This window comes from Salminus brasiliensis, chromosome 21 (genome assembly GCF_030463535.1).
Source record: "Salminus brasiliensis chromosome 21, fSalBra1.hap2, whole genome shotgun sequence".
Classification (NCBI taxonomy): domain Eukaryota; kingdom Metazoa; phylum Chordata; class Actinopteri; order Characiformes; family Bryconidae; genus Salminus; species Salminus brasiliensis.
The window spans coordinates 10,248,361-10,276,129 of NC_132898.1; the positions used below are offsets into that span (position 1 = coordinate 10,248,361).

Consider the following 27,769-nt stretch of genomic DNA (forward strand, 5'->3'; position numbering starts at 1 on the left):
GGCCAGCTCTAGGAAGAGTCCTGGTGGTTCCAAACTTCTTCCATTTACGGATGATGGAGGCCACTGTGCTCATTGGGACCTTCAAAGCAGCAGAAATTTTTCTGTATCCTTCCCCAGATTTGTGCCTCGAGACTATTGTCTCGGAGGTCTACAGACAATTCCTTTGACTTCATGCTTGGTGTTTGCGCTCTGACATGCAGTCAACTGTGGGACCTTATATAGACAGGTGTGTGCCTTTCCAAATCATGTCCAATCAACTGGATTTACCACAGGGGGACTCCATTTAAGCTGTAGAAACATCTCAAGGATGATCAGTGGAAACAGGATGCACCTGAGCTCAATTTTGAGCTTCATGGCGAAGGCTGTGAATACTTACGTAAATGTGATTTCTTAGTTTTTTATTTTTAATAAATTTTCAGAACTCTCAAGAAAACTTTTTTCACATGGTCATAATGGGGTATTTTGTGTAGAATTTTGAGGAAAGAGATTAATTTAATACAATTTGGAATAAGGCTGTAACCTAACAAAATGTGGAAAAAGGGAAGCGCTGTGAATACTTTCCGGATGCACTGTATGTGGGGCCAACATGGAACCCAAGGACAAAACTTTCTGGTTCCCTGTTGGGCTGCCAAATATCCTGGACCATAAAAAGCTCTTGGGATTCAAATAGAAAGAGCCCATCATTTGAAATATGTTTTGCAATAGTAGTGTTAATGATTAATTCTAGCCAGTGGCATCGAATTTTATTTGGCATATTTTGATGTTGGATATAAAATACAAGGCCTGCCAAAAGCACACAATAACAAGTTGTTTACTCAGTGCTCTAAAATATCTACTGGACACATGAGAGGAACATGGGTTGAGGGAGCGGTCCAGTGTAACACAAGTGTAAATTATTCAGACCAATGCCTGTTGGTTCAGGTTTCTTGAGAGCAGCTAAATGATAGTGCTATCAAGTAGCAATAGAGCATCTAAGTTAAAAAAGACAAAGTTTAATAGGGTCAGGGAGTGTCCACCGTGCTCCTGAAAAGGGGTTTCTCAGCTGGACATCAGTGATTTGGCTGATTTTGGATAAAGAACAGTATAACAACCTATTACATATAAACAGTGTTTAATGTAAACTATGATGTAACTTCTGATTCATGTTTTGGACTACCAAATAACTTGGCCAAGTTTGACTGTGCAAACAGCTGTATCCTGGTCATTCAGTGCTTGTATGTACTTAATGTTCAATATCAGCCATCCCCACCCTTAACACAAATGCAAATGTTAAGTAACCACATGCTTGTAATAACTAGGGCATGTCCTATCGACAAATATCATATAACCCAAATTAATTTCTCTTTTTGTTTTACAGTCCCCTTTTTCTTGTGGTTCACATCAAATGCTATATTAACAAACTATGACATGAATGTAAGTTTTTGCAATATTGCTATATTGACATATTTCACTGGTAGCATGAAGCCACAAAGTGTTTTACTGCAAACAAGAGATAACTCACTTCTTCTAGAAAAGTAAACAATCCCATATCTATGAGCTGTGGATTTTATTGCAGTTGCCTGTACCAGGTGGAACAATACCCAGATCCCGCCCTCACGGTGTGCAGCATGTAAATTCTTGCAGGTATCAGGTTCCTAGTCCCTCTGTGAGAAAAGAAAGAGAGCTGACAGTTTTCAGACATTCTGCCTGTGATGCACTAGAGACAGCATCCGGAATAAACTTCCAATATCCAGTTGACCGTCAAACCTGCTAGACCAGAAATGCCAATAGCGGATCTGCTGGGAGTGCGCTTTGACATGCAGCTCCTGAGCAAGCTGACTCTGTCTGTGGCTGCGATTCTGATCATCTCCTGGGCTTACAGATTTTACAGCTCGAGGGCTCAAGGCCAAACTCAGACCAACAGCAGAACCCCCCTGCCCAGGGGCACTCAAACAGGCCCTGAAACCTGCAGCAACTGCAAAACGGTGTTACGACCCCAGAACAAAACTGCAGATAAGGAGACTAATGGAGAGCGCCAGTCTAGACAATCCTCTGTGGATTCTGGAGAAATTTTTAAAAGTGATGCCATGCTTGAAAGGGAACAGTGTAAAACTGAGGTCTTTGCGTTCAGCATGGAAGATTCAACTTCTGTGGGGAGTAACATGGATGTTTTTTCTCAGTGTGCTGTTAAGGCAAAGGGTGAGGCAAAATACTGCAAATCAGGATTAACGTCACTGCAGTCAGGTGAGGCTGACAAAACTGCATCTAGTCCAACTGGTCGTCGTTCACCATGCCTGCTAAGAAAACTGGATGGTGTCGTTGAGGTTGGCCGAGAGCTCCGGCAGGACTTGGGTCACTTGGGCAGCTTTTCCAGTTTCCAGTCCAAGGCAGAGATCAAAATGGAGAATGCTGACCTGGTGCTGGAGGGAACAGGTAACCAGACTACTGGAGTACGTGGAAAGATTTATGATTATTATGTTGAGACTTCCTCACATTCAGTTTCTGACTTGAGCCCCACTAACTCTCTAAGTCCAACATTTGGACCATATAAAACCGGAAATTTGTTTGATTCACAGACATCAGAATTGTCAAGTATCATGGATAAACCCCGAACTTCAAGTCCCCTACCTTCCTCTTTAATAATCAGGGATCTGGAATTATCTCATGAGTCAGATGGGGAACCTCTGTCTCCTATGAAATCTGAGCCAATAAAACGTCTTAGACATGGACTAATTCGCAAGGACAGTTACCTAGCTGCAGCAGTAGACTCTAAACTACAGATTCCATTTCCTCCTCCAGTGACTTCAACACCTCTCAGTCACTCACTAGTACGTCCCAGCGAGGTGTCACAAAACTGTTCTGAGACCAATACAGAAATGCAACACATCCGAAGGGAATCTTCTGAAGATCCACAAGTAGAAACAGTGGCTGGAGCCAAGTTTTTCAACTTTCCTCAAGAAAACACAGAACTGGAGAGATTAACAGGCAAGCTTGATTTAGGCAACTGTCTAGAGGCTCTGATGCTGGCCAAGAAACATGGACACAGTGCTCTCCAGGAGGCTGCTCTTAGAGTCATGTCAGACAATTACTTTCAGGTCCTACGAGATCCAGCCCTATATGGCAGACTCAAAGCAGGTGAGCGAGATCGGATCCAACGACAGCGCATGAGAGGCAGGCGATGCTTAATGGTGGCAGACATGGAGTCGCCGGAGTGGAGCAGATTTCCATTACAGTCTACTGAGGCCAATAAAGCATCCAGTGGACTATACTACTATGATGACTACAAAGACACCTGGCATCTTCAGTGCCAAATTCCTCAGGAAGTTTTATCTAGGGGTTGTGCCATGTGCACAATGGACAATTACCTGTTTGTGGCTGTAGGATTTCAAGGGAGCAGTCTAGCAGTGCCTTCAAGGAAGGTCTTTTGTTACAATCCTATGACATCCATTTGGAGTGAAATCTGTCCAATGAATGAGGCAAGGCCTCACTGCAAGCTTGTTGCCCTACAAGACTATGTCTATGCCATTGGAGGGGAGTGTCTGTCAACAGTCGAGTGTTATGATCCCAGGACCAACAGATGGAGCTTTGTCGCACCACTTCCCAATGAGACTTTTGCTGTTGCCCATCGGGCCACGGCTTGTAATGGGGAGCTGTTTGTCTCAGGAGGCACGTTGAGGTACACTCTCTTACGCTACAACCCCAAGACTGATGTATGGAGGCAGAGTTTGATAGTGGGCAGCAAAGAGAGGACTACAGAAATGGTTGCAGTGCGGAACTTCCTTTACCGGTTTGACGTGAGCCCCTCAATGGGCATCAGTGTGTATCGTTACCATGCTGTGGCCAGGCTTTGGTATGAGTGCTGCTCCAAGCGAATGCCCCACTGCCCTGCCTTTCAGTGCATTGCCATGGATGAAATTATCTACTGCATCAGTCGGCAGTTCACCATGAGATTCTTAGCTGACGAGATATCTCCAGGCTTTGTGGCAGAGGATTTAAAGGTCCTTTCGGCAGCCAAGGGCATTTTGTTCCCGTTTGTCCTTGCTCTGCCTGATAAAAGCACTATTCAAACCAGTGTTTGAGCAAGGTCAACTCACGTGAGCAAAAGACTGAGTGGTAAGAGTGAACACCCAATGTTGGAGACCAGATTAAGACCAGATTAAGCCCCTTGATATGCTACTGAAATGTGCAGTCTTCTTAATCAGTGGCAGTAGAAGTGAAATATCAAGGCTGTTAAAGCCAGTAATTGTAAAGCTAGATCAGATTCATTGTGCACTCTCTGCTCAATAAATCTGTGGTTCCAATAAGCGCTGTTTGTTATTGGGGTTCTCCATCCTCTCTTAAGTCTTAAGTAAACTCCTAAATCTCACTAATGCTTGGGTGCTCCTGCTTTAAGTGTTTCACTTAAATATACTGCTCTCTGGAACTTTATAAGCGAAACGTCAACCAGTCAATATGTAGAGCAAAGCAATGCTGCAATTGCTAAGGTTGCTGTAATGAATAACTCAAATGCTTGTCATTTCTAGAATTTATGAAAGATTGATAAGGATATTCATGGCATGCTTGCTTTTACTCCTGTTTAGGAATTTGCACCCATGAATAATTCAGGATGATAAATATTCTTCTTCCATGTCCTTTCGTGGAAGCCAATGTCATAATTGTAATGTGCAACACTGTCAAATGAGCGCAGCATAATGTAATGGTTTGTAATGCTAGTTTTACCTCTACTTCTACGTTTACCTCTAACCTGGACATCTTAATCCTAACACATTTCTTGTCCATATATTTTCATAGGCAGTCATCATTTTCTGTAAGTTACCAGGACATAATGAAAATAACATAATAAATGTATGTAGTAAAAGTCTGGTCTCTTGTGTGTGTGAGTGAGGCTGTACTTATCAGTGCTTGCAAGAAAACATTCACATGGCTTCTTTAAGAAGAAAACAAATGTATACTTGGTAAAGAAGAGTGTTTACAAGAGCGTCATAAAACCAATGCGAAGCAATGCTCTAATGACTTTTAGTAAAGACAACAACTCAATGTGATTTACACATGAATCTGTGTGATCAAAACATAGTTAGAAAAACAATCAACGTGAGCGTAGATGAAACAGTGAATGATACATTGCACTGCTACAGCTTGCTTCCACATCTATGATCTGTAACTATAGCACCATCAAGTGGCCAATAACAGGGATTGTTGGAAAATGAGCTGGGGCTGTGACACATTTGTATTGTATGATTGACAAACGGAGAGGGATGGAGGGGTTTAGCTGCATTGCAGGAGAACTGTGACACAGATGGTTGACCATCAAAAATAAGCATCCTTAATTTTAGGTAATTAAACACTTTGATTCACTGTAATTAAACACCTAATGGGATGGGAGTTGGACAGGTCCCCTCAGAATCTCCCCCAACCCCAACCCCCCTCAGCACCACCACGTATGAGTCAGTCCTCAGCACCATTTTCAAATTGAACAGTTCGTGCCTCAGCAAAGCTATTCTGGGACGGTAATGAAGCAAATTACATCCACGCCAAATGTGTGCGAGAAATAGAATTTGCAGGTCGTTATTGGCTAAATTGATAAGCACGGCTCAGCAAATAGAGCCAATTCAATTTCTCTCTCTCTCTCTATCTCTCTCTCTCTCTCTCTCACCACACACACACAAATATACACACATACATACAGTCAGTTACATATAAACAAATAAAAAGGGCCTGTTCTGAAAACAAATTAGCAACGCATAAATTCACACCTGTGTCTATAAGATTACAACTAAAATACTGCAAGACATAAAATATACAAAAAAAAACAAATATAAATATAAATAGTATGTGGGTGCTCGCTTGAATTATTCACTGTCATGACTATATATATATATATATATATATATATGCACCCAGCACAAAGTAGAGCATAGAAAAAAGTAATCATTATTTTATGTTGTATGTTTAATAAATAAATAAAAAAACAATAAACAATGCTCAGATGTGGTTTTACATGACCATTAAACGCTGTTATTTTCAGAGATTGCAGTAGGCTCTAGTAGGGTTAGCTTTTTATTCTAGCACCTTCTAGCACCTTTTGCTACATCGGCTCTCCCTTGGCCATTGTGTATCTGTACAGTACAGTATATGGCTCTCGCGCGTTCAGCTCTTCTTCCTTTGCCCAGTCTCCCTCATTATGCTATAAATCATCTTAAGGTTCTTTAAACCTTTACCTTTAATGGCTATAAAAAGTTGTTATTCTTTAACTCTAAACTTTTAACTTTAAAATTATGTGATGTTTGTTTAAACAACTTAAAACATTTTGTTTTACAAGTTCTAAATGATGTGAAGCATTCAGATTGCAAGCAGGTACATTAAACTTTAATGGGTGAAGAACGTGTTAATTACGTGCAGCTTTTTAAAACATTAACCTTTAATTTGTAGAACATTTACTTAATATAGATGTTCTTTAAAGCTTCACAAGGCCTATGTGTTATACAGCAGGGTTACACACATTGCAGTGGTGGCAGAAAACTGTCTGTGTTTCCAGGTTCGGGCTTCAGCTCCAGGTTTTTCTTGTTGCCGGAGATGAGGCGTGGCGCTCTGGCATGGCGAGGCTGGCAGAAAGCGCTTGTGGGGTGCAGAGGATACGCAGCTTTATACACACTCAGCATGGGCAACACACCCTGCTGCTGTTGCACCCGCGCCTGAAACGACTCCAGCAGACCGTAGTTTGTTGGAGGTCCTGTGTGTGTGTGAGAGAGAGAAAAAGAGAGGAGGAGAGAAGGACTCAGCTGTTCTGCACTGCAGTCATTAATTATCCCACTGACAGATTTGGAACATTCTCTCTGCTAACTTTTAGCTACTGCTACTCGTCATAGCTGATGCAACAGCAAGGCTTCTTATGTGCATTTTCTTAATTAAGGTTTGGTTTGTGTTCTATGACAAACAACTCTTAACCCCTCAAACTGCAGGCTTATTATTCTGATATTAATTTTAAAGGAATATTTTGATAAAACATCAAATGGATTGGATTTTTTAATAACCCCAGATGCAGTCGAACAGTGAAGACATGTTTAATCATTCATTATTTATTTTTTTCTACCAAGTAGGTACTGTCAACTAACCCAACTTTCCTAGCACTAGCAATACTCCCCCGACACTAGAAGGGTAATAAAACGTCTTCTCCGATACATGTAGAGTCGCTTTAGATTATTTAGTAACTACTAATTGCAGGAGAAAAGCCTCAAGCATAAGATACCCCTGCCTAAATGATGACACCAAAACTAAACTCTGAAAGTCCACAATCCCTGTGAATTTGAGGTAGTTAATCTCATTTGATATAATTGAATAATAGGCATCTGTGAGTTTAAATTAAGATGTATTGTCAAATAGGGCAGAGGGAGAGGATTTTGAGGCAGATGGGGAGGCAGAGATTTTTTTATTTTTTTGAAACACATCCACAAATGCCATTTGTCATTTGCCACAAGCCTATATGTGACCACAGTTCAATTCCTCAGTCCGATGACATTAATAACTTACATAGTTAAAAGTTATTCATAGACCTGAAAGTAGTTACTGAAAATAATGTATAAAATAATTAACTACACCATAAGCCTACAGCATTAGAGGTTAAAAATTGGTAAATAATACCTTGTATTGGATGGTCAGATCTCTCTGGGATCCAGCCCATTTTGTCGGAGTGCCAGGTGCGGAGGGTGGGGAGGTCAGAGGTGCACTGGCGGCTATATGACTCATCATAAAGAGAAACCAGGAAGTGAGAAGTGGGCGTGTCATGATGGAACAGAAGCTGCCGAAGGGGAAGACCCTGCAGACAAGGGTCAGACCAAAGAACATTTTACTTTTACAATCAAACGGTAACTGTTTTTCATTTTTATTTTTACCTTGTAACAGTAACAGGCCAGTCACCCAATAATAAGTCAATCAATTTGCAATGTTTTCCATTGAGCAGTAGAACACATCTGATATTGTCTCTAATGTTAGATAAGGCCACAGCTGTGGCAAATACACATTCTTGATATGGACAGTTTCTTTTAACTAAAAGCAGTTACAAGTGTAAACCAGCAGCTGTTTTTACTTCAGTCAGTAGAATAGTACAACTGGTACATTTGGTGGAAAAACTGTACTATTATCATGTATAAAACAAACACCCATAGTTCAAGGGCTTAAACTATATTGAGTTTTTATGTGGGTCTTCAATTCCTTACTGCTATAATAACCTAAACAACAGTTTCACACCAGTTACTGAATCCTCTCTAGTAGTTACTGAATAATAAATCTTAAGATTAATAGCTATGATACATTTTGCTAGACCATGTAACCAGCATATGCTGATCTGGGAGGAGACTACAGAAGAGAGATCATAGAACACTGGGCTAGAGTTTAGGTGGCCTATGTGAATAAGGGACTGTACTAAGGTCTTAGATTAAGTAGATTAGATAGAGTAGATTGACTATAGGTCCTAGGACAAGAGACTCTGTGTGGACTAGGAGTAAAACTAAGAGACAGAGAGGTATTAGTGTATAGGGCTTTGACTGAGTTGGAAAGCAATGTGATGGGCTGCATAGAATTAAACTCAGATTTGTAGTTGAGGTATATAAGTTAAAAAGGTTATAATAGGTTGTTTGATTCATAATCACACTCTGGCTAATAAATAATATGAAATCTAAGCATGGACCCCAAGGAGCAAGCTGCAGGTGACGGGCAAGGAAAAAACTCCCTGGAAGCAGGAAGAAACCTTGAGAGAATCAGCAGTTTGGTAGCGGAATCCATACTCTTCTGGTTGGCGCAGAATTGTGGAAAGTTACTTTTGGCTTGGAAACATGATAGTTATGAGAATATTAAAGTGTCGAGGGAGGCATGGTTGTAAGCAGAGTAGTTGCTAACCTTAGTTAATGCAGGTAAGGGGAAAACTGTTCCCTAAAAAAGGTCAAATGAGGCCAGATTCTCATGGTTCATGGTTCTGGCAGTCCAAAGATGGCAAGTGCCCAACAGCACTAAATTGTCAATGCAATTAAAAGTATACTACTGTTTCGGTTTAGAGTGCAGTTAACTAACAAAATGTCTATTTAACTTAATTATTTTAAATGTTAAATATGTATTACATTAACTGTATATCACACTTCTTGTCCAATATCAGTTGAGAGTTGGCTCTTCAACAAATTCACAATTCCACATTCACAGGGGGATCACATCTACTGTATCTCCAACTGTGCCATATTATTTCATGTGATATTATTCAACATACTGGGGGCGTCTGAATTGTAAACATTGTAAACCGTTTTACATGCTCCCCACATGTCAAGTCAATTAGGCAAAAATCTCAAAGGTCAGTATAAAACAAACACACACACTTGTCTGCTTTCATGATAAAGGTATAACATCACCATCATGCTTAAGCTTTTTTGAAACGTGAATGTGTAGTTAAGAAACATGTTAAACATAATTAATCTACAGTATTTTCTGCAGCAGTGGCTGTTAGCTACAGCCTCTTCCCAATCTGCGAGGCTATGTAAAGGATAAATATGGCCATGGTTATTAAAAACTAAATAAGATTTTGTTTAATATTGAAAAGCATTTTATTTTATTTGAATGCATTTGTTGTCTTACATACATACAACCTACATTTATACCTAAAAATACAGGATTATAATGACTGCTGCAAGGAACATGACCAAATTATTACTGTTCTTAATATATGATTAGTAGTAATTGTCATATACTGCACACTCAAAGTGATTAATTTATTCTGTTGAGTCTAAAATAATATATCTAAAATATTGCACTGTGAGCATTTTATAAGGTTAAAATCATTTAAATATTTCTACTTTAAGAATGAAACAGAATTTATACAAGGTCTAGTTTTATGTGTCTTATGTGAGGCAAAGATCTCAGTATTGTTCATTTTTTAACTTGCTTGATGCTCTGTACATGGAAGTGCAACCTCTCATCTTTAATATGTAATCTGCACCACAAGGGCCCAAACTTCTGCTACAGGAAATGCCACTGGGTAATATATCTTTTAAAGAACATCAAGAAAAATGGGGCTTGTCCTAAAGCACTGCAGTAACACTTTTGTTATGGCCCAGCTGGGCCTTTAAACAAAGACTATTAATCCTAAATTGTAATGAGAAGATAATGGGCCCAAATGAATCCCTTGACCCAACAGATTTGAATTTGGAGCTTTTCAAATTAAAACGTGTAATTGTGAAGGAGATGTTTAAATAGTTGGCAGATATTTGTGGTAAAATGTCTCACAGGCATATTCAGAGTAAGGTTGTTTAGTCCTCCCACTACACAATCAGTTTTTTTCACTATAAATAGGACAGGTGTACTGCTGCTGTCCAGCTGTAGTATTCCAAATGATAGAAAGATTAAAAGTAGAACTCTCCCACTGGTATATGAATAACTGGGCTACAACATTTCTATGGTTACACTGCAAGTTCTGAGAAACCACATACACATAATTTCTGTAACCAAAACTACACTCCTGGTGTGATATGTAAGGAAGTTTGTTGTGTAGCCCAGACCTCGGCTCGCCGTAGTGCATGCCGCCTCACAATCACATCAGGCCTGTGCCCCAGCTGGGGCCTAAAATCCAGACGATTGGTGCTGTTTGCTGTCTTACACTCCCGGGTGAACTGGAACACACACAAACACACAAGCTTGTTTTATACCTTGTCAGAAAATTAAGGCATTATGTTATACTGTATGGTTTAACAATTTACCAATGTAAAACAAATACTTACTTTACTACCTAATTAATTTTTCTGCGGATTTTTAATTCTACTCCAACATTTCATTTTCATTTCCAACAATTCTCTGTACTTTCTATTTCTTACATTTTAAAAATAGCCTTGTTACTCCTATTTCATTTCGGCTTGTCATCATTCAAAACAAAAAAAACCTATCTAGATAAATCACACCATCTGGAAAGTGTGACATACCAGACGTATGTAGCCTAGTATGAAGACGTCCATAACAGAGACTTAAGTGAAATGTCCCAACTAAGCACCACATTCACATTCCAATAGGTTATTGTTAACATGCATCTGAAGCTTTTGGCTTTTGTTTTCTTACATTATTACATAATTTTACTTTTATAAGTAATACTTTAATACTACTTTAATAAGTAGTTTTGAAACCAGTACTTTTATACTTATACTTAAATACTATATTTTATAGAAGTCTTTTTTAACCCCAGTATCTGTGAGCAGGCAGCATGTACCGTCAGCCACCAGCAGGGGGCCCGGCCAGCAAAGTATGAAAGCTGGTGGGGTTGGAGCAAAGAACTCCAAGACCCAGAATCCCCAGCAGTAATCAACGCTGATCAGACCCACCTGTGTGGCACGGTATAAATACACCCAGCCAAACACAATTCCCTGTCGCACCTTTGTAGAGGGGCGAACGGTAACAGTAGGATTATGTTGTGAACAGAAAAGAGAATAGCATTTGAGTTGTTGTCTTTAGTTTGTGTTAACATCACTCCTGGTTTTTCCTTTGTTTGTTTTCCTGCCGTTTTCTGTGTTGCTTATGATCAGTGTTTATACTGCCACCTCTCACAGCTGTGGTGGCACAGTGGAAATACACTGGGCTCCCATTACCAGGGTTGGTAGTTCAAGCCCAACAGTCACAAAGCACACACCATAAGGGGAGTAGTTTAATTATAATAAAACAAACTTTGACTGCACTTGAGTCCAAACCTCACACCACACAAACAGAAAGGTGCTCACCAGAGTTGGTGCCGATTAAGGAAGCTTTACAACATCAAGGCATGGCCATCGGCTACCATGAGCAACTGCTATTGGCGATCACAGAGCGGTTGAACAGCTGGTTACAGTTCAGGCTGAGGCCACGCAGGCCCGCCCTGAGACTGCCGCACAGCCAGTCCCACTCCCTCCTCCTGAGGTAGCTACGGTTGGACATGAGGCCCACTTGGTTACACCTGGTTACACTGGGGAATCAGAAAAATGCAGAGGATTCCTGCTGCAATGCACTCTTGCATTCGAGCAGCAACCTTTCCGGTTCCCCACAGAGCGCTTCAAAGTGGCCTACATGGTGTCTCTGCTCACGGACCGAGCTCTAGTGTGGGCTACGGCCCTGTGGGAGCAGAACTCTTCTGACCGCCTCACTACTCAGGCACTCACTAAGGCATTCATCAGATGTTTTACCAGCCATTAGAGGGCAGAGCACAGCTGCTATACCTCACCCAGGGTGCACGCTCTGTAGCAGAATATGCTATAGCCACTCGTGACCTACCCTCTACACTCACCGACCTCTATGACATGTGCATCCGCCTGGACAACCGCATACGTCAGAGAGCCAGAGAAAGAGCACGTAACCCTCGTGCTACAGGTTTTTGGCACCAGCAGCCAGTCAATCCCACTTGGGAACCCCCACCACAGGAGGCTCCTGAGCCCATGCAACTGGGGGGTGCCCGGTTACCTGACCATCTACCACCCCGACCTGTCCCGGGGGACAGGCCTAAGATAGTCCTTCATAAGTCGGGAAACGAGAGGGTCTAACCCAAGCGGGGGACTCGGCCTTAGATCATGTGTTATTCCCCATCTCGGGACTTCACCTCCCGGTTACTCTAGCCCAGGCTACCCCTGGTTGGAACTCCACAACCCACGAATAGATTGGACAACCCGCTCAGTTTATGCTTGGGGGCCACATTGTCAGGGGACCTGTCTGGGTCACAAGGAAGAATCCCCCCAGAGAGACTCTAAGCCAGAGTCAGTCCTTCCTCATCTGGACAGGGTTCCTGAGGTGTACTGGGACTCCCATTCATTGTTTGTTCAGACCACAAAAATTTGGCTTACATACAGCAGGCCAAACGACTGAACCCTGGGCAGGCCAGATGGGCACTGTATTTTGGCCGCTTCCATTTTACACTGTCCTATAGGCCGGGTTCAAAAAACACCAAGCCAGATGCCTTATCCCGGCGGTGGGAACCCCGGGGATCCAATCCAGAGCCAGAACCAATCATCTCTGCCTCTCAAATAGTTGCTCCTCTCTGCTGTAACATTTAAGGAGGACCTAGTGCAAGCCCTCCGACAGGAGCCCGACCCCGGGGTGGTCCTCCTGGTCGGCAATATGTGCCCTCCGCAGTTCGCCAGGCGCTTCTGCAATGGGGACATTCCTCCCCATTTTCTGGCTACCCAGGTGCGGCCCGGACATTGGAGTTCCTCCAGAGACGCTTCTGGTGGCCGGGAATGGACAAGGACACACGTGCCTTTGTTGCCTCTTGTGAAGTGTGTACCAAGAACATGGCACTCTGGTCCCGACCACCTGGCCTTTTACACCCATTGCCGACTACGGCTCGTCCGTGGTCCCATGTGTCCCTGGACTTCGTGACTGGTCTTCCACCATCCAAAGGCAACACGGTTATAATGGTGGTCGTGGACCGTTTCTCCAAGGCATGCAAGTTTGTGGCATGCACCCTGTGCACCCTGAATCGAATGGATAGGCTGAACAAACCAACCAAAACCTTGTTGTTCGCAGAACAAGACATGGAGGTGGGGGGTTCCCTCTGCTGTGCAGCTTCTCCGTCGATGTCGTAGGACCTGGCAGAAGGCTCGGGCCACCCTACTGGCGACCTCGAGGGCCAGAAAGCGGATTGCGGATCGCAAGAGGCGTTGTGCTCCACCTTTCCGTGTGGGTCAAAGGGTGCAAAGTATGAAAGCTGGTGGGGTTGGAGCAAAGAACTCCAAGCCCCAGAATCCCCAGAAAAGCTGAAGCGAAAAGAGAAAAGCATTTGATTTGTTGAGTTGTTTGAGTTAACATCACTCCTGGTTTTTCCTTTGTTTGTTGTCCCGCAGTTTTCTGTGTTGCTTATGATCAGTGTTTATACTGCCACCTCTTACAGCTGTGGTGGCACAGTGGAAATACACTGGGCTCTCATTACCAGGGTTGGTAGTTCAGTCACAAAGCACACACCATAAGGGGAGTCGTTTCATTTAATCATAATAAAACAAACTTTGACTGCACTTGAGTCCAAACCCCACACCACACCGTAACAGTATCTACACTTCCACCTGACTAATGAATGTGAATACTTTTGACACCTGGTGTGTGTACATACATGTAAACTGTGGATGCTGTAGCACAATGGAATCACTGCCTGATTCCCAACCTGGGCAAGCACCCCTCTGCAACATGAGTTGGTCTGAATAATGCAGATGTACATAATGTAAATAAAGAGCCCTTAAGTGTGTGTTATGGTAAATAATGTCCCATCAGTTTTAAATTCACAGTGGATTCACTGTATTTAGGTTATTCATCTTCAAAGATGTTAATGAAGATGTTTATTAGATAGTTATTCATGCTTTATAAAATAATGCTTAAACATAACATTATGTTTCCAAAATTCATTTTGTCAGTTCCTTCAACAATATAAAATAAAATAAATAAATATGAACATATAATCAGTTAATCAGTTACATCAGTTTTCTGCGCCCTGGTTGTTTACCTGTGCACTACACGCACCAGAAAATGCATACAGAATTCTAGGTTTGAAATTACTTTTTTGTGTTATGTTTTTTTTTTGCACATGGGATACATAATAAAAGCCATATTCAAAGTGTTATTTATTTAATGATCTTTATGTAGGTCCAAATTTGTTTTCTTGTAGTTACTTAATAAAACGTCTGAAGATTAATGGCTATATTTTACATATAGGGTTCAAGGGTTGAGATCTGTACTGTATGGCTGATCATGTCTGATAAATGTTTTTACTCTTTCAGTTTTAACCAATGAAAAAGGTTAACGTAGGTTAACACGCACATACACACAGTCACAAAAAAAGTGAGTTGTAAAAAAATGGTCTCTGCAAACTCTGCAAACAAAGCACATGTTCAGCAGACTTACTAATTGGGGCTGTATTTCCAGCACCTCTCTCTATATCTCTTTATCTTTCTCTCTCTTTCTCTTTCTTTCAGTCGAATGACCAGGCTCCAGCCAAATGCCATTTGTCCAACATCCTGCACCATTAACACTACTGCTCTGCTGATCAAGCTGAACTGAGTGGCTGTAATCACTTTTGCATAGATCTGGGCCCAGCCTAAAGCAATCTTCAACTATTTGGACTCTAGCCATGTAAAACTCTCACACTTAGAAATAACACCAACTATTTGCAAGAGTTGCACTACAGAAGGGAATACAGACTCAGTGTACATAAGTACACAGATGAAACGAAAACAGTGTAAAATGTCTTGTTCCCAATTAAAGGTGCAATATAACCTCACAGTGACTCTCAAAAATCATTTGCTATTTAAAAAGCATATAGAAAGCATCCAGTATGAATTTAAACTGTAATAAAAGGCCTTGCACTAGATAACTGAACATTGCTTTGATGATCTGATTGCATTAGCATGAGAGCATTATTTATGTCAGGTTCTGATGTCGATAGTACTACTGATGTTTACGTCAGGTACTGAAGTTACAGCGGTTTTGAATAGGACATCATCACTCCTGAGAATGCCTCTTCAGCCTGGCATTGGGCCTGAAGTGAGACTGCTTAAGAGCACCCTATTGCATTCAAACTGCGGAAGCTTTGTTGGTGCTATATAGAACCAAACCGAAAAGAACCACCTACAAGAGGTTTTCCATCATAGAAAAGAACGGGATTTTGATTTACTTTCTTATATAATATTTATTTTATTTGCTTAATTTAGCTTCTCTTAACTAATATTAGGAGTGCAATGGAAACAAAAGTCACAGTTTGATTTGTACCACGTTTTGAATCTCACGGTTCTGTATGAGTGCATTACAACAGTAAAGTGCAACCTAAACGTTGCATGCTGGATGTGTTACTACAAGAAGACATACAAACAACTGTTCAATAACACTACTATCATGATTCCATGTGTTGAAATACAATAAATATAAATGTTAAACGAGCAGAATGCTGCTGAAATAGCTACTTGCTTATTCACAGTCATTTCGCATTAAAACAGAAGAGTGAGAGAGTAAATACCGACCATGTGAGACACTCTGTCCACAGACAAGGATGAAGCAAAACAGGAGTGGCAGGAGGAGGGGGGCAAACAAGACTACAGTGACATTCCATGAATAAGCAAAAGCTTTTGAGCTTTTACTGTGCTAGAATACACTCCACAGGGTGGACCCACATATTTTCTACACAGCACTGAGCTGGTTTACTGGATTGAGCTGGTTACTGGAGCAATACGTCTAAACCATTACATTTTCCATTGTCCTTACTCCGTACAATGACAGTTCAGTTCAATTACATGTACCCTTACACCCTAGTTAATATCTTTTCTTGTCTGTGCATGTGTCTAGTGTCTGTTTTGTTATCCAAAAATATAGGTAAAAAAACAATAGGTATGGAAAAAATGTTTGAGTATGATATTAAGCAGGACTTTTGTGAAGTGTTATATGATTAATATACAATACAATGGCATAAATCCTGTGCCTGTTTCATTTGCTAAGCTCTGTGCCAAGCTGTGAAGCCAGTAACCAAATGTATTTAACACTCACTGTGTAAATAAACCAGCTCCGTGCTGTGTAGAAAATATGTGGGTCCACCCTGTGGAGTGTATTCTAGCACAGTAAAAGCCCAAAAGCTTTTGCTTATTCATGGAATGTCACTGTTGTGTGTGTTTATAGGATTTGGACATGGAATTTACAGACGTAATTTCCTTTCTGCATGGTTTAGCACTCAGAGAGGTTAAACTGACCACTGACAGGAAGAAGCAATAAAAGGTCAATGGAACTGGTGCATAAGACATAGAGATAAAGTGCTTAAGAAACTGCTTAAAAATGTTTTAAAGGGTTTTTAGCACTTTATGATAATTAACTCTGTAGTGGAATTACAGTTTTATAATTGCATTACATTTAATGACTGTATTTAAACCAAGCCACCATGAATTAAACAGCAATGAAAACTTCTACTTACATTTTGTTGAATTATTTCTTTCTAGTAGCTTATTGAAACACAAATTATTTATTATCTGAATGAACTAGGATTGCATAATGATATTAGAATTATCTGTATCAGCAGATGTTTAGATTTGACTGATAGACTATATGTCCAAATGTTTGATGGGTAAAACTGTGGAACTGTGTTCTCTGGAATAAAGGCACATCCTACTTTTGGGATGAGTTGGAGAGCTAGGTGGGGTGATGATCATGCAACATTTTGAACTCGCTAACACTGCGGTCACTGAATGGAATCAAATCTTTACAGCAATGCTCCAAGATCCAGTAGAAACCATTTATTTCTGGACACTAGAGACAATTACTCCAAAAAACAGGATTATTTGTTGCGGTGGAACAAATTGTACTGCTTCTTGAAAGTTAGTAACACTTTCAGGACTACCAATGATACACAGTGTAAAGTTTCAAGTTGTGGTCACAAGGTTTTGGAAGACACATAGTCCAAGTTCTTTTCTATTTGAACCACTTTGAATGTTCAGTACTGATCCTGTAAGTGATATTATTCACAAATAAAAAGAAAAATAAGTATAGAACCTTGTGCTGTCCAGGATAATGAAAGCGAATTAAATGGTGTAGTAATACCTGTAGCTTCTCCTCCGCCCAGTTGCCTATCAGAACTTTGTTGGAATACCTCGGCTCGATCCTCCAGCCTGGCTGTGTCCATTTGTTATAACCCACGTCCTTCTCCTGCATGCCACCTGCTGCTGTCCCTCATACAGGACGTCTGTGGTCTACTTGTTGTAAAAGCTCCTGCACCAGGATAAAGGATGAAAGTGATACTGCCATTGTGACCCAGTCACTGTGGGGGAGGAGGGAGAGTTCTGTTACCATGGATGCAGAAAACACAGTGAAGGAGCTCTAAATGTAAAGAATAATAAAAAGAGACTTGCACTTTAATGAGGGCCCCACCTGTAGTGCCTGAGGAGAATACAAATAAGCAGGGTGTGTGGGAGGAATCTGAAACAGCACACTATTTACAGTTGTATGATTCCACATAAATCTAAAACATATGGATTGATGCTGTTGCTAAACAAATGTTTGTTTGATTTGTAAAATACAATATGCAAGGTTGTAAGGACAAAAGTTAGAATATCATTAACTTCCTTTGTTGCATATCACACCAAAACTCCTGACTGTAGGCTTGCTTGTTGTTGAGCTATACACTAGCTTCCTAGTTCTTACTAAGTCAACAAAATGTATGCTAACTTGTGTGAACTAGCTAGGATGTGTTTAAATATATCAAAAATTAGCCATTTTGTTCTATAGTTATTAATTACTATGTTTGTATCATTTAATAAAACAAAATTATCATTTACTAACCTACTAGTCAGAGTGCAGAGTATGAGATTGCTGATGTTGGCACACTGATACTGTCCCTGCCAAAAAAGGTGCCTGACCTGATCAAGCTTGTTAAGCTGGTTGACAATGTTAGCTCTTGAGCAGTTTTGGGTATGTTTTTGTTTGATGCCTTAGCTTTGTCTATAAGCATGACCAACTAGACCAGGCTAGACAACCAGTATTACCGTGCTTGACCAAGCTGTTCGACCAGCATGAGCAGCATGACTAAAAGTAAATAGCATAGAGCATGTTTTCCACAATCTTAATAAACAAGATTGAATAAACTGGATTAATCATTTCTCATGTTGGTGTTTCTCAACAAGTCCAACTGAGCCTGCAAGGGTTTTAGGCCGAGTTTCACACGGCCTGTGACTATGAGCATGTTTTGGTTAAAACAACAGCACACACACAAAAAAAGTCAATAATACACAGTGACTTGGTGTGTGGAATACAACCTATTTTAATAAGACTCACAACTTTCCTATTAACTTTTAGCACCACCTTCTTGCATACTGAGTGTGTCTTCCCACTTTCACTCACCATCAGTGTGAAATCATTCCCACCAAGCACCCTCTCCCTATGTGTTTGTAAGCTGTGTAGTGGTGTAGTATCCTGGTGATAGTATTAAAGGCAGCAAGCGCAAATTATTGCTCTCTCTGTTACTGAGATTGGGTTTATTTTAACTGAATGCTGTTGTGATTACTAATGCAGAATTATGTCGTCAGTGTTTATGAGAATGACAGTTGTTAATATGTCCTGTCACTTCCAGTGAGAACAAAATCAAAGACTTTTAAGTTCAAAAATGTTTTTTTTAGTACACTTTACATTTACAGTATATACAATAGGGGTTTAAATATATATGCTGAAGTTTGTTTAAAGTCTAACTAAGTATAATCACAACAAGTATAAGGACAGTACATTTAACAAAATTGAACATATGTACTATTTTTTGGTACATTAAATTTATCTTTGTCAACAAGCATGACCATCCAGACCGGGGTGGACAACAGCTTGACCAAGCTGATTGACAAAAATGGCCAGCCCGACCAAGCTGGTCGACCAGCATGACCAGCATCACAACTCACAAAATTTCCATTGACTCCTGGCACCACCTATTGTACTGGGTGTGTCTTTCCCTATTCACTCACCATCAGTGTGAAATCATTCCCCCCAAGCTCCCTCCATCTCTGTGTTCCTTTATAAGTTGTGTAGTGATGTGGTTGTTTGGTCTTTGTGTTGAAGGTTTATTTTAGTTGGTTGTTGTAATTATTAATGGAAAAATGAAAAAAATGTAAAATGAAAGCTTATAAGCTTATAACAGTGCACACAAGAAAGTCCAGTGACTGAGTCAGCTGTGTTGGTTCAGTAATACACAGTGGCTTTGTGTGTGGAATTCAACCTATTTGAGTAAAACTTCTGTCACCACCCTCTTACATACTGGGCGTGTCTTTCCCCCTTTTCTCACCATTAGAGTGAAATCATTCCCTCTAAGCTTAGTGTTAAAGACTGTAAGAGCAGATTATAAAACTTAATTTGGTAATTGTTGGTACTGCTTGGTTTTTTCCTCTGTTTACTCACCGTCAGTGTATGATTGTTCCTCTTCCAAATTCCTTTGTCATAAATGTTTTTTTTGTTTGGTTTATAATTGCTATTTAAGTTTATAGTATTTGAAAAATAGGTGTCAATATGCTGTAGTTTGTTTAAAGTCTATGTACTTATTATTAAGTTAGTCATATTTCAGCACAGTACATTTTACAATTTTTGTGCAAAATTAAAATGTAGCTTTGTCCACAGTCATGACCAACCAGACCAGGCTACACAACCAGTTTGACCAAGTTTAATCAAGCTGATTGACAAATGTAGCCAGCCAGAGTAAACATGTCTACCAGCATGATCAGTGTCACAACTCAAACCTTCCCCATTGGCTCCTTGGTCTACCTACTTGCATACTGGGCAAGTCTTTCCCCATTCACTCATTGATCAGATTGAAGAACTGTGCTGGTTAAGAGTGGATAAACCAGCTGGCTTAGTAGCAAAGAGCATGTTTTCCCTTGGATGACCAGTTTTTTAACAACCTTGATAATCAAAGACCACCTTAAGGTTAATGTGCTGCCAGTGGTTATGGAAAACTATCTTGTTCTTGGAGGACAATAATATATGTATATGCAAGCTTAAAACAGCACGCAAAAAACAGTCCAGTCAGCTGTGCTTACAACTTTTCCATTGGCTTCTGTCACCACCTTCTTGTATTTTCTTGTGTCTTTCCCCCTTCAGTCACCATCAGTGTGAAGTCATTCCCCTCAAACTCAGTTCCTCTATTTGTTTCTTTGTAAGTTATGTAGTGTTGTTTTTTTGACTGTGTTGTTGATTTCAAAAGCAAGGTATGGCAGTACTCCCTACATTTACCATTAGTTTGAAGTGATTCCTTTTAAACTATGTTTCTTTCTGTGCTTGCTTACAAGCTATGTAGTTTTGCACATGTCTGAATTTTAATCATGTTTTGAATATAGGTTTTAATATATGCTGAAATTCTTGAAAGTCTACCTAGTTAAAATTAATGGTGTGTTGGTTTAGTACAGTACACTCAACCCAACTAAACTTATGCTTGACCAAGCTAATTGACAAATATGACCAGCCAGAGCAGCCAGAAGCCATTCCCCCCAAGCTCCCTCCATCTCTGTGTTTTTTGTTTTTGCAAGATGTGTAGTAGTTTGATTGCTCTAAATGATTAAGTTTGTAAGTGCAAGTTGTCTACCTTTGCTGCACAGATTGGTTTGTTTGAATGATGTAAGATGGTATTTTTTAACATAATTAAATGTATTATTTTGTACCATTTTTAACCCAACAACCAGACTAATATCAGAACAGGCCAGACAACCAGTATGATCAAGCTTGACCAAGTTGGTTGACCAGCGTAACCAGCGTGACCAGCATGACCAACATTGAAGTGAAACACACACTGTGTTGGTCATGAGTGGGTAAACCAGCTGGCTAACTAGCAAAGTGCATGTTTTCACCTGGATGACCAGCTTTTTCACAACACTAATAATCAAAGATCAGCTTAGGTCTTCTGAAACCAGCAAAAGCAAGTCTGGAGCTGTATTTTTCTGCAAGGGTTTCAGGACAAGTTTCAGACCCTCTGTAACTACAAGCATGTTTCAGTAAAAAAAAAATGAGCTTTTTAACTAATGTGCTGCCAGTGGTTATGAAAAATAATCTTGTCTCTTGGAGGAAAATAATATTTACACAAGCTTAAACCAGCACACACAAAAAGTCCAGTTACTGAGTCAGCTGTGCTGGTTCAATAATACACAGTGGCTTTGCGTGTATTCAACCTATTTGATTAAAATGCACAAGTTTCCTATTAGCTTCTGTTGCCACCCTCTTACATACTGGGTATGTGTTTTGCCCTTCACTCACCATCAGTGTCAAGTTATCCTGCTTAAATTACCTTCCCCTATGTGTGCCCTGGAAAAATCCGCAGTTTAGGTTTTCATAACACTTTGACTTATTTTTAACATGTTCTGTAGTTTGTTTAATGTCTAAACAGATATGATAATGTTATTCCACTACAGTGCATTCAGCACAATTAAACCTACCTTTTTGTGCAATTTTTGATTGATTCAAATTTAGGTTTGTCGACAGCTGACCAGATTAGGCTAGACAACCAGTATGACCAGCCTCACAACTGGGAGTGTAAAGTCATTCCACCTAAGCTCCCTCCCTCTCTGTGAGTTTAAATAGTGATTTGGTTGTCTGATCTCCATTAGTATGGTCAAGGTATGTGATTGTGAGCATGTTTTAGTTAGAAGAAAGAGAGACTGTTAAATAATGTACTGCCTCAGACCACACACACCAAAACTGAATCAGCTATGTTGGTTCAATAACACCCAGTGGCTTTGTGTGAAATTCAACCAACTTGATTAAAACCTGCAAGTTTCCCATTGATTTCTAGCACCACTTTCTTACATACTGGACCTGTCTTTCCCCCTTCACTCACCATCAGTGTAAAGTTATTTCCCCCAAGCTTTCTCACCCTATGTGATTATTTGAAAGCTGTGTATTGTTGTAGTTTGGTTTCAGTGTTAAAAACTAAAAGAGCAAGTTATAACTTCTGTGGGTCTCAGTGTAAGATCATTCCTTACCAAACTCCATTTTAGCACAGTACACTTGCTGCTGTTTTACTCATGCTTTTCTAACTATTTTTATACAATTATATTTTAGCTTTGTCAACAAGCACGACCAACCAAATCAGGCTAGACAACCAGTATGACCCAAGCTTCACCAAGCTGATTGACAAACATGACCAGCCAGACCAACCTTGTCGACCAGCATGACTAGTGTCACAGTCAGTGTCTTTCTCCATTCACTCACCATTCACTCTCCCTCCATCTCTGTGTGCCTTTGTGCAATATGTAGGGGTCAGGTTGCTTGGTCTCAGTGGTGAAGGTTGTAAGAATGAGCTTAAAAGATGATAAAAGCATTGTATATTCATAAATATAGAACATGTTATATAAAGCAGTTCAAATATTGCACCTCTGAAATTACTGCACATATGAACAGTATAATTATTGAGTATTTCACAGATGAACCATAGCGTCACATGTTGAGAGAGGAATTAAGGAGTTTGATTGGAATGACCGCCTATGACGCTCTGTGGTGTATTTCAGGGGAATGAGTCTTGCATTGAATGTGCTCCTGTGCCTCATCACTGTGTTGTAGAGAGGGTAGGAGACGTTATCTATAATAGCATGCAGCTTAGACAGCATCCTTCTCTCTGATATTGCCATCAGCAAGTCCAATGCCACACCCACAACAACACTTGTCACCACAAACTCATAGAAGATCTTGAGCGTAGTCTGGCAGATAGTGAAGGACCTTAGAAAATAGAAATGACTTTTCTGTAGAGGGTGTCAGTGTTCTTAGCCCAGTCTAGTTTATTGTCAATTTACATGTATTTCCAGTTCTCCACAGTGTCCACATTGACCCCCTGATGGACACAGGGGTCACCGGCGCCTTGTTCTTCCTCAGGTTCTCCACCAGTTCTTTTGTCTTTGTCACACCAAGCTGTAGATAATTCAGCTCACACCGTGTGATAAAGTTCACTGTCGCCCTGTATTCATCTTCATCGCCCCTGCTGATACATCCAACTATTGCAGAGTCATCAGAAAACTTCTGAAAGTGGCAAGTCTGTGTAGTAGTTGAAGTCTATGGTGTAGAGGGTGAAGGAAGGGAGAGAAGACCGCTCCCTGCGGAGCTCTCTGTCCAATGTACTCTGTCCGACACACAGTGCTGCAGGTGTACATACTGTGGTCTGCCAGTCAGGTGGTCCACAATTCAGGACATGAGGCCTGAATTGTGACATGAGCCATCACTGTCAGCTTGTCACCCAGAAGATCAGATTGAATGGTGAAATCTGGAGAATCAAAAAACAAGATTCACAGGGCTGGCTGGCTTGTCCAGGTAAGCGTAGACTCGGTTAAGCAGGTAGATTATGGCGTTCTTAACTCCCAGATGGGGCTGATGGAGGGGGTTCAGAAGTGGCTGGACCATGGGCCAGAGCTGGTAGGAGACTAGCCTCCTTCATGACGTGTGATGTGTGTAGTCATTGATGTCACTGGGTCACGGCGTCTTCGGAACCATTGCTCATGTTATGCTGTCAGTGTTGGTGATGCTGTCTGCGCTGCTCAAGAGTGCATAAATCAGCTGACTTACTAGCAAAGAACATGTCACCTGGATGACCAGCTTTTCCACAACCTTGATCTATCAAAGACCAGCTTAGGTCATCAGAAACCAGCTAACAGCAAAAGCTGGTCTGGAGCTGCATTTTTCTGCAAGGGTTTAAGGCCAGGTTCACTCTGTAACTACGAGCATGTTTCAGTTAAAAGAAAAAGAGACTGTTAACTAATGTGCTGCTAGTGAATATTGAAAACAATCTTGTGTCTTCTGAGAAAAATTATATAATACAGTGGCATTGTTTGTAGAATACAACCTATTTGAGTAAAACACACATTCACTCACCGTCAGTAAGAAGTCCCTTTCTCTATGTGTTTGTTGGTAAACTGTGTAGTGTTGTAGATATCTGGGTTTTAAGTACTCCTGAAGTTTATATGTAAAATGTTGGAGTAGCAGCATATGTAGTTTAGTTTGCTAGTTATAAGAAGTTTGTTAAAAGCCTACCAAGTTATCATTTAAATAGTGTATTTAGTATGGTATACTCAGTACAATTAAACATATAATTTTGTCATATTTTAATTTTATTCAAATTCAGCTTTGTCTGCAAGTGTGACGAACCAGATCTGGCTAGGCAACTAGTTTATACACACATTATATTTATTATATATATATATATATATATATATATATATATATATATATGGGTTCTGTGTTAATGGTAAAAGCAAGTTTAAGTTTTTCTGTTGGTTATTGATTCTACACTTTCTACAAGATTCTACAAGTTTTCTCCCAAGCTCCCTCCCCCTATGTGTTTATTTGGAAGTTATGTGTTGGTATAGTAGTTTGGCCTTCAACTTTTCTGTTGATTATTGATACTACATGTTTACCTGCTGAATGTGTTTTCTCTATTCACTCACCATCAGTGTGAACCCCCCCCCCCCCCCCCAAAAAAAAACCCTCCGTTTTTATTTTCTTACTTGTATTTACAAGTGAGAAGACTCTAAGTTTACAGCTTGTAAAATATATGTTTAAATACATATGCTGTAGTTTGTTTAAAGTCGACCTGCTTATTAATAACAGTCCCATTTTAGCACAGTACACGTAATGCAATTAAACTTATGCTTTTTACTATTTTTTTGCACAAATACACTATGTAACATACACTGCACTAGTCAAGAGTGGGTAAACCAGCTGGCTTATGAGCATAGAACATGTTTTCATCTGGATGACTAGCTTTTTAACAAATTTGATAATCAAAAACCAGATTAGGTTAATGTGCTGCCAGTGGTCTTGCAGGAAACAAATATATATATGCAAGCTTAAAACAGCACACACAAAAAATACGCTGCACTGATGTTGTATTTAATAATTTTTCATGTTGTTCTTGCATACTGGGCGTGTCTTTTCCTCTTTAGTCACCATCAGTGTAAAGTCATGTATTTGCATACTGAGTGTGTTTGTTTCCTTTTACGCACCATCAATGAAAAATTTCTTCTTAGCTGACTTCCCTTGTGTGTTTTCTTGCAACCTTTTTAGCAAGAAAACATTTACATTTACATTTACAGCATTTAGCAGACGCTCTAATCCAGAAAACACACAAGTATTGTACATGCCTGGATTTTAGATATGCTTAACATATACAGTATGTAAAATGTAGTATTAAATACCTATGCTATAGTTTGTTTAAACTCTACCTACTTATCATTACAGTTCTTTTATTTTAGCCAGCTTATTTTAATCAGAATCAGTATCAGAAATACTTTATTGACACTTTATACTTCATTCTTAAACACATAAAATAAACACTATAAATAAACACACCATAAAATGTTAAACAAATGAGAATTAAATGTGTATGTTTATAAATTATGTGAATATAATAAAGTGGCAAAGTGGCAGTAACTGTGATCACAAAAATAGAACATGCTGTTTACATGCACTTGTCACCACAGACTCATAGATCTTGAGCGTAGTCTGGCAGATAGTGAAGGACCTCAGGTGCCTTAGAAAATAGAAATGACTTTAGCCGTTTCTGTAGAGGGTGTCAGTGTTCTTAGCCCAGTGTAGTTTATTGTCAATGTAAATGTATTTGTCGTTCTCCACAGTGTCCACACTGATCCCCTGATGGACACAGGGGTCGATGCCTTGTTCTGCCTCAGGTCCACCACCAGTTTTACTATTTTTGTACAATTATAATGTAGCCTTGTCTACAAGCAGGACCAGACCACACCAGACCAGACTAGACCACCAGTATGGCCAAGCTTGACCAAGCGGGTTCGCCAGCATCACAACTCAGAACTTTCCTATTGGCTCCTGGCACTTTGTACTTGCATACTGGGTGTCTCTTTCCCCATTCACTCACCATCAGTGAGAAGTTATTCCCCCCAAGCTCCCTCCCCTTGTGTGTGCCTTTATATGTTATATGGTGGTGTGTTGTTTTCAGTGTTTAAAATGAAAGTTGTTTCATTCAGCTGCATGTTGTAGAAACAATTAATGCTTGTTATGCTCTCAGTGTTTGTGGGAATGATGGTTGTTGAAAATGCATTTAGTGTTTAATACAAAAGCAATTTTAACTATTTTTTTTTATTACAGTAAGTAAGCAGTGTGCAAAAATAGGTTTAAGTTAATGTGCTGTTTTAGTCTACCTGTAATTAAATTAGTTCCATTTTAGCACAATACACTTAACACATTTAAATCCATGCTGTTTTACTCTTTTTTTAACTATTTAAAATTTAGCTTTGTCTACAAGATGAGGTTGCACAACCAGTATTACCATGCTTGACTAAGCAGATTCCTATTGGCTCCTTGCTCCACCTACTTCTGTACTCGTCTTTCCTCATTCACTCACAATCAGTATGAAGTCATTCCCCTGAAGCTCCCTGCCTCTCTGAGCATTTTTGAGAGATATAGAGAATCTAGTGGTTTGGTTTGAAGGTTGTAAGAACAAGTTGTTGTTTCTAATACATTCTGTGTATAATAATGCAGTCATATGTTGTAGTTTGCTTGAAGTCTACCTTGTTGAAATTAAAATAGTCCTAATTTAGTAAAATACACTTACATTACACATTAGATATTTGCTTTTGTACTTTTTTAACCAATTCAAAATTAGCTTTGTCTACAAGCTTGACCAAACAGATCAGACTAGACAAGAAGAACCAACCAACCAAGCTGGTTGACCAGCATGACCAACATTGAAATGTAACATACACTGTGTTGGTCAAAAGTGGGTAAACCAGCTGGCTAACTAGCAAAGAGCATGTTTTTTTACTTGGATGACCAGCTTTAAGTTTACAGTATGTAAAATATGGGGTTAAATACATATGCTGTAGTATATTTAAAATAGTTAACTTTAGTACAGTACACTCAACACAACTAAATGAACGCTTTTATACAGTTTTTATTCTACTAATACTTAAATTTAAAATCTATTAGCTTTGTCTAAGAGCATGGCCAACCAGACAAGGCTAGACAACCAGTTACACTGTGCTGGTCAAGAGTGGGTAAACCAGCTGGATTACCTTAATAATCAAAGACCAGCTTAGCGTAGTGTTGCCAGTGGTAATGAAAAAAAAAATTGTGTTTCGGAAGAAACAAATGTGTTGGCAAGCTTTAAAACAGCACACACAAAAATAAACAGTACTGATTGGGTTTAATCATTTCTCATGTTGGTATTTTTCAACAAGCCCAGTAACTGAGTCAGCTGTGCTGGTTCAATAATACACAGTGGCTTGGTGTGTGGAATACAACCTATTTGAGGAAACAACTTTCGTATTGGATTCTGGCACCACCTTCTTGCATAGTGGACGTGTCT

The 27,769-nt window shown here is 40.0% G+C and overlaps 2 protein-coding genes across 2 annotated transcripts; one reads left to right on the top strand and one right to left on the bottom strand.

Annotated features, from left to right (window-relative positions):
• The first annotated feature begins 1,666 nt into the window (after positions 1–1,666).
• On the top strand, positions 1,667–4,840 carry klhdc7a (kelch domain containing 7A). The gene has a single exon (XM_072666151.1). It carries the CDS (start codon positions 1,761–1,763, stop codon positions 4,056–4,058), a length of 2,298 nt encoding a protein of 765 aa, XP_072522252.1. The 5' UTR covers positions 1,667–1,760; the 3' UTR covers positions 4,059–4,840.
• A 1,292-nt stretch (positions 4,841–6,132) lies between these two features.
• On the bottom strand, positions 6,133–17,970 carry cfap107 (cilia and flagella associated protein 107). The gene is made up of 4 exons (XM_072666266.1): positions 17,527–17,970; positions 10,515–10,625; positions 7,618–7,792; positions 6,133–6,709 (listed from the first exon to the last, which is right to left on the bottom strand). Exons 1-4 carry the CDS (start codon positions 17,635–17,637, stop codon positions 6,471–6,473), a joined length of 636 nt encoding a protein of 211 aa, XP_072522367.1. The 5' UTR covers positions 17,638–17,970; the 3' UTR covers positions 6,133–6,470.
• Between the last annotated feature and the right edge of the window lie 9,799 nt (positions 17,971–27,769).